Genomic DNA, 7,858 nt, shown 5'->3' on the forward strand with positions numbered 1-7,858 from the left:
TGGTAGTACAGGGTTGAGCCACTGAACCTGGCTTCCACCCTAAGTGCTCCAAACTCCAACACTACCTACTATGAACATCAGTGTCTGTATCTCTAGCACTCCTTTCCCATTTATTCTTGTTCCTGAGGAAAGGGGAGCCAGGGGATGCTCTCTGTAGTATGGGTGGGCCTGGATCAGTCGCTCCCAGCTATTGGGACAGTTAAAGAACAAGTACTGAGAATCAGGTCCCTTATTAATTTGCTGTGGAAAGAATCCTTAGGCGTTTATCACTAAGGGACAGTTCCAAAGGAGGTCCACTTGGATTTCTCCTAGGGGTTTTCCTGGTACACCCTGGGCTATCACAGGAATTAGGCTTCCTTGGAATCTCAGCACCAATTCTCAGGAGTCAGAGATGTGGTCTCGGACCTGACTGTTAAGTCTGTGCTGTGGCTAGTGTCTGTTTATTTTTGATTAATCGATCTTTTTGTCAGAATTCTCAAGAGATACCCCAGAGAGAAGCCCTTAGAAATGAGGCTTCCTGGGAGAGGTGTCTCCTCCATTGCACTGTGCTGGTGTGTGAGGTCCAGGGCTGCATAGGGCAGAGAATGCCAAGGAAGGATAATGCAGGCTGGGAGGGCTTGTCTGCTAGACCGACGAGGCAAGAAACTTTATTGTTCTAACCTGGAGGGAGAAAGTGTACCCATTTTTCCAGATTACAGAACTGGTATTGGGTTGAGAGGCAGAAGGTAGAGGACTGAAGGGCACAGCTTCTCCAGAGGTAGAGGGAGGGCTGTGCCCCAGTCCAGGTGAGTCCACACTCCATGTGGACGACCTGGAGGTTCAGAGCCCAGGGATCTCACCACAGATGGAGAGTCCCATAAAGAACAGAAGTTGAATTTCAAAACAGGATTCTGGGTCAATCGCCTGGGCAGTACCTTTAAAAAGAAAGAGAAGTATTTTACAACAAAGGATCACTTTAAAACCCCAAAGTAGAATGACTATGTGATGAGTTGCAACTAAATCAGAAGTGATGCTCAGGACAGCTCCACCAGCAAGAGACTGTGGGACTAAGCTGGAAGATCCCACTACCCCTCTCCCCTGTAATAATTAGACTCACATTTCCTCTTTCTATTTTTTTTTACTGACCCCTAACCATCCTCCTTAATTCCCAGCTATTCAAGTTTTCCCTGCATTCCTGCTGCATCCTCTTGTTATGAAGAAGACTTGTTTGTTAGGTTAACTTATACTAAGATATAAGTGACTGGTTGCCTAGTGGGAAGAGGCTACTGACTATATCTGGACTAACAGGCAGATCTTGAAGTCTTATCTGGTTTCAAGTTGGTCACCACCGATCCCCTACCATATCCTTAGGAGGGGTGCTAGCTGCTGAGATGTTTCTTTCCTAGTTTGGTATAATGATTACGGTTTTGCCTTCCAACCTCTGGGCAGCTTGAAAAAGAGAAGACTGAGGACCCCAAAGCAATGGGCTTCCGATGGTGGGATGTGGTCCCTATGTTCCTTGTTGGTCAGGAGGTAATAAAACTTTCAGTCAAGAGAAGGTATCCACCAATTGCCAAATCCTACTGATGAAATGACTGACTTTGAACTTGTAACAAAGCTAACTCTGCTTCCCATTCTCAATGAACCCCAGTGTTAGGAAATCATCTCTGCCACCAAAGGGAATACATCCTAGGCCACATTATTTTTATACTTAGTAACAAAGAAACGGAATAAACCTGACCACTGTCATTAACATTTGCCAATGACCTAAAATTCATACTGCGCCTTTTGACTCACTGTGGTCTTGGGTTTCTAATTAAGTTGCTAACATACCTTCTTTTTGCTGCTGTGCAAAGTAGGTAGGGAACTCTCTGCATACGTTCTTGATGGCCGTTCTATACTGAGCTAAGCTCTTAACTCGGTTGGGTAAAACAGTGTAGGTCAATCCATGGGTGGATGGGTAATGCTTGAAAGTCTAGAAGAGGTGGTACATCAAAATGGTGAGACAGCATACAGGGGTAAAGCAAGCAGGAAAAGACAAATTCCTGGGACCCTGGCCCACAGGTAAGTGGCAACAATATGTGAGAATGATACAATTGACAAAAATAGCTCTGAACTCAAACTCCTCCTTGAATTTCATTTCTAACAGCAATATTCTATGCAACCACAAGGTGATGACATTACTCCAGAAAGATCTGTATGCTTGTGTATCCAGTCGACTTCCTGTCTGTTGCTTTCACCCTTGTGAAATTCATAACTCATCCAGACTTCAATGCTTTCTCATATCTAATGAGACTATAGAACAGTTTATATTATGTTGCATATATATTATATTTCTACTTGTTAAATCAGATGGGTGGGATACTTTTGACTTTTCTCTTTAAAACAATTGCTAGGTTACTTTATTTTTATGTAAACCTAAGTGTATTATTTTTTCTCCAAGAGTCAGCAAACCTTGTGCAGCAAATCCTGCCACAGACATCAGTGTTGCCCAAATGTGCTGTGCAGGTTACTTAAGCAAATGAAACCAGATTTCAACAACTTATCAAGGACTTCCTGTTGGTTTTTAACTTACTGGACTTGTAATTTAAGAGGCTGAGGGGGAGAGAGCTTTGGCAGTCCTGGACTTATTTTCAACTAAAGATAATATGTGTGTATGTGTTTGGGGGATGGGCAAGAGAAGAGAGATGGTGGGGGACGTGAATACACTAATAATTCACTCTAATGCTTATATTCAATAATTTATATTCACTAACAGCTCAAATTCTTCTGGAATACATCAAAATGAGGTCACTGCATGGAATTTTTGTCGATTCAAGTATGATTTGACTTGAATGGGCCATTGACTGAATCTGAACTTCTTTGCATGATGGTAAGATTTCATGGGCATTAAGAACAAGCAAGAACCAAAGTCCCCCTGTGTGCACAGCATTATACTAGGAGGTTGGATGCAGAGTTGTAAAGCATCAAGTTAGGAGGGACCGCAATGAGCTGGTCTCACTTGCCTGCTTGTCCAGGGCCTTACTAATGTCATCCAAACTTGGGAAGACTGCTTGGTCCATCTTAGCTAGGATGCAGGCCCTCTTGCTAAACAGCTTCACTGCAAAGAGATCCTTAAAACAAGACAGTAGAAACATGTTATTCAATCATTTACAATATTAATGAACATCTAATCTCCATTAGGCCCTGATGCATAGCTTCTTCTGATTGTGATGTAGAGAACTCCAACAGAGTGCTCCCCTGGCTACCACAGAAAGGTCAGAATAAGGACTGGCAACACGTGCAGACTCCTGCTTCTCTGAGAGCTCCATGCACAATCTCTGCTGTGGACAACAGAAGAAACTCTCCCAGGGCATTCTGTGCACTACTAATGGGCTACTAAGAAGGTCATTTAAAGAGTTCCCATTTCTTGTAATTGATCTCTGCTATAGAAGTTATTTTATCTTACTCCAGGTTTTAATGTTAATTTCCAAAGAAGAATGATGTATTTTTATTTTCAGAAATCTAACTGCAACTTGTCCATCCCTTTAAGGAATAAGATCTAACAGAAAGATGAGAGATCGGGAAAGATCAGGTCCCGTTTTGACACTTAGCAGCTATCATGACTGTCAGTGAGCTCCATGATACTCAGTTTCCTCATCTGAAAGGCAGAAATAATCACAGCCCCTCTCCCACAGGGTTGTCATGAGGATGAGAGGATGAGATGACATACTAACTGCTTGTGAGCACATTGTGCAAGTTCCAGCATGTTCTTTAAATATATGAGTTTTCAGGAACCTTGGGTCAGGACTTCTAGACTTAGATTCCTGCCCTGGTCTGCCATCCATGTGACCCTGGGCCTGTCATTTAGCGTCTCTTGACTTGCATTAGAGCAGTGACTCTCCAGCTGTATCTGACTGAGTCCAAATTTCACCTGCATCTCCCCCCTTCAACTGGACTACTGTGGAATATTTTGTTTGAAAAAAAAGTTTCCATGGCATAAAACCGAGTTGGAAATCACTAGACTGTGTGTAGATTGTATGCCCTCTAGCAGGATTCAGGGGATGTCTTATTGAAGAAATCAGGAGTGGGTTGTTAGGTGAAGAGTGAGAGAAGTGATCTGGAAAGGGAGTAAGTAAGACAGGTACAGGTGGGAGCAGAGATTGAGCCTGTGTTTGAGGCATATGTCCTGAGATGTCCACTGTAGCTGGAAAGAATGCCATGGAGATAAGCAGGTGGAGGAAACTGGGTGACAAAAGACCTTCTGGGTCAGAGCGAGAAGTGTGGGCTTTTACTTTACTTAATCCTTCAGAGTCCTGCCAGGCAGGAAAGTCAGTTATGGATGCTGTTTTACAGATGAGAAAACTGAGGCACACAAAGGCTAAGTTGGATATCCCTGTGGTTATAATGCTTTCCTATGGGAGAGCCAGGTCAAGGACACAGGTGGTCCCTTTCAGATTTTTCATCTTTCTGTTAGATCTTATTCCTAAAAGGGATGGACAAGTTACAGTTAGATTTCTGAAAATAAAAATACATCATTCTTCTTCTTTGGAAATTAACATTAAAACCTGGAGTCAAGGTAAAATAACTTCTATAGCAGAGACCAATTACAAGAAATGGGAACTCTTTAAATGACCTTCTTAATTTGGAGGCCTTTGGTGGCTTTGTGAAGTCAGCATCTCATAGGAACACACGGGAATGCAGGATCCCTATAGATCAGATGAAGTTCCTCCTGCCTTCTCCAATTCAAAAAGAAGCCAGTACAACTGCAGGAAATCTGTTTCCTTATCTAAAGAAATGCATTTCTATCAAAGTCCTAAACCTACAGAAGGCAAATGAAGACACTGTTCTATTTTCTCTGGAAAAGCATGAGGCTACATGTTGGACCAGACAAGGCTTCCTTTCACGTTGTAAGGAATGTGTTTCTCACTTACTGTCTTGTAGTCCATGATTCCACTCCATTCACTGAACACATTGCTGTCTTGAATGCTGACCATACCTTGGAAGTCATCAACTTGGATAGTTTGGGTCCCAACAGATCCATCCAGAGAATGGCTGTCACTGATGTTCTGGAGAAAACCAAGCAACCACAAGAAACGTTTAAAGTCCAGAATTACTACATTGCCCATATTTTGCAGGCTTAAAGGGGTACCCACAAGACCTTTGAGAAAGTCATCCTTAATTATCACCTTTTACAATACTTCTGCTAAAGAAAGATTGGATGGGTTGGGTTCTCTCCACCCTCACTCACCATCAGGGCCAGAGATGGTGTTAGGAGGAGGATCACAAGAATGAAAGATGCAACCTGAAATGGAGACAAATATCAATGCATTTTCCCTTCAGAGTCCAGAGCCTCAAGTCCTGCTGGGACTGGAACTTTCCTTCAATTATTGCTCACTTTCTCTGTCTCTCATGCTGCTGGGGCCCAATGTGTATCAGGAGACTATGGTTCATATGGGGTGTGCTGGCTACTCAGAAGGCAAAGCTTTATTGTTCAATCAAGACACCTTTTGTTTCACTCTCCATCTATTGTCAATCACTAGGCTAAATATCAGACAATGTGATGAATCATTTGATCTGTACATGAGGAAGGACCATTGTGGGCCAAACTGTAAGAGAAGTGATAATTCAGGTCCTCAGTCTTCTTTTTCTGCATCTTCCTTGCTCCTTCCGACCACCTGGAACCCCCTACCTTCCCCCTCTGGAAATTGATATCTTCCTGATTTCTTTTCTGCTAGGAAATTTTCCTCATCCTGTCAGAAAATAAAAGACCTGGCACCATTTGTTTGCACCTTATTTTGGAATAGATTGTGCTTAAAGGTGACTAACTTGAAATATTTGCACTTAACTATTTCCTTCTGGTGTGGCCTGCCTTGCCTATTAAGGGAACTTCAGGCATCACAAAGTAAGGTACAAAGAACTGATGGGGGCAGGAGCAGGCGAGGGTAAAATAGTGCAGCAATGAACCTGTCTCCATACCCCATAGTTTATCATCTGTTCTACTGAAGGCTCCATTTATGTACACTCATAGTAAGCTGAAGTGACAGGAACTCCCCTTCTCCCCATCCCACAATATCCCATGCAATGTTCCATATGCAAATGACAGCAATAAAAGGTGAGATACATCTTCAAAGGAAAGGAAGCAGCTACTCTATTAATAATAATAGTAGCGTGGTATGGCTAGTACAGAGGTATATGAGATGCAGATGGGAGCACTATTTATTAAAATATTAGAATTAGAGCATACGTTAAATGTATCTGAAACTTTTGCTCACTGGAAATTTGTAAGTAAGACAAATCTAGTAATAGGCTATCCTAAAATATAAATATCTAACCCCCAAAGATTCTTGACCTTTAGTAAATTAGTTATTAATTCCTTTGGGAAAGACCCTTCATTCTGATGTCCCAAAATAGAGAGGCTTGCCAACAGAGAGGTTATGTGACAAATTGATATTTGAAAATTTGATTTGTGTTTAATATAACAAGTTCATAGAAGAAAAGAACTACCCCTTGGCTATTCTGGCTCTGAGGAAATAATCATCTACATTTGAAATTATAAAATATACTTACAAGGTGTTTCATGGTGTCTCATATCCCATGCAACTGCATGCATAGTAGAATTTTCTAGTACCATTTATTTTCTAAATCTGATTTATATAGTCCCAGACCTTTCAGCTATTGCCATGATAAAGGGCTCTTGAATAGTTAACCATGATCCAGATACCATTCAGGGAAGAAAAAGTCAAGTTTATGTAATCACAGTTATCACTTTCTTTAACTACATCTGAGTATTTCCCCTTTACCGTGATACCTCCACTGGTTCCAAGGCAAACATTGCATATGAACAAGTCTTTGTGGGCTGCCAAAGCCCTCAGTAGCTAAGCGGAGGATTGCAAACAGTAGATCCCACAAAATAGTCCTGATACAAAATCAATGAGCTCACTGTTTCTATTTCTAAATTCCCCCAAAATTTTTTGCTACCTGTGAGAGTGGTTGAGAAAAATCTTATGAAACCAAAAGAGACAGACTGTACTATACAGTTAGATTGATTTTAAAAAAATATTGCCCTGTTCTCTTTTTTAAAAAAAAAATTATTTTAAAGTTGTGAGGTACAAGTCAAGATTGTGTACATAAATGGTTTAGGTTCTCATCCAAACCAAAAATCACATGGTTGGCCCTGCGTTGACCTTTGTCCACTTACCAAACTGACCTCATTTTACTTCTGGTTGACTTTCCTGATATTCTGATATTCTGCTCCCACTATATAATTTGTCTCTCTTCTTCCAGCTTTCATTTCTGGGTGCTTTTTTCCAGAAAGGACCCTTTTGACCATCCCTGGAACACCTGAGACACAGGAAAATATTGCCTATATCTGATGAGTCAGGTACCACTTCAGACCTTTTCACATGTTGTGTTGCTTTTTTTCTCAAGCCCTAACTGGTGCTGACCCAGCTACCTGATCAAATTCTAGAACCAAACAGATCTTTTTTCTGAGAGGAGATAAACTATTCGGGTGAGCCTGAGCCCTAGACTGATCTAAGAAAGGAAGACAGGCAGTTCAGTCCTTAACAGTGCTTGAGAAAAATTGGCCAGAATATCCAATAGTTGGACTTGGATACTGCCAGGTCACCCAGACTCAGATAATATCATACTCATATCTCTATGGCTCTCAGTACTTCCAAAGCACCATGCACAGACAATGAACTCAATAGTTATTGACTGAATCAATAAAATGTATTAAAAGAATGACTTCCAGAGATTAGCAAAATGACAGGTTTTGTCTATAAATAGATGGTGGCTATAAATATATTTATAAAGCACTTTAAAATTTAGAAATCACCTTTACAGTTATAATTTTGTTTGCTCCCTATTACCAACTATATATGTTAGCTCAGGTTGC

General features: G+C 41.2%; 1 protein-coding gene across 1 annotated transcript; it reads right to left on the reverse strand.

The window, feature by feature from the left end:
- Positions 1 to 819: 819 nt before the first annotated feature.
- LOC103249934 (gastrokine-3-like) lies at positions 820 to 6,540 on the reverse strand. The gene is made up of 6 exons (XM_008048548.1): positions 6,529 to 6,540; positions 5,210 to 5,263; positions 4,893 to 5,027; positions 2,985 to 3,092; positions 1,813 to 1,954; positions 820 to 914 (listed from the first exon to the last, which is right to left on the reverse strand). Exons 1-6 carry the CDS (start codon positions 6,538 to 6,540, stop codon positions 820 to 822), a joined length of 546 nt encoding a protein of 181 aa, XP_008046739.1.
- Between the last annotated feature and the right edge of the window lie 1,318 nt (positions 6,541 to 7,858).

This window comes from Carlito syrichta, unplaced genomic scaffold (assembly GCF_000164805.1).
Source record: "Carlito syrichta isolate Samal-C Ts95f unplaced genomic scaffold, Tarsius_syrichta-2.0.1 Scaffold124511, whole genome shotgun sequence".
Classification (NCBI taxonomy): Eukaryota; Metazoa; Chordata; class Mammalia; order Primates; family Tarsiidae; genus Carlito; species Carlito syrichta.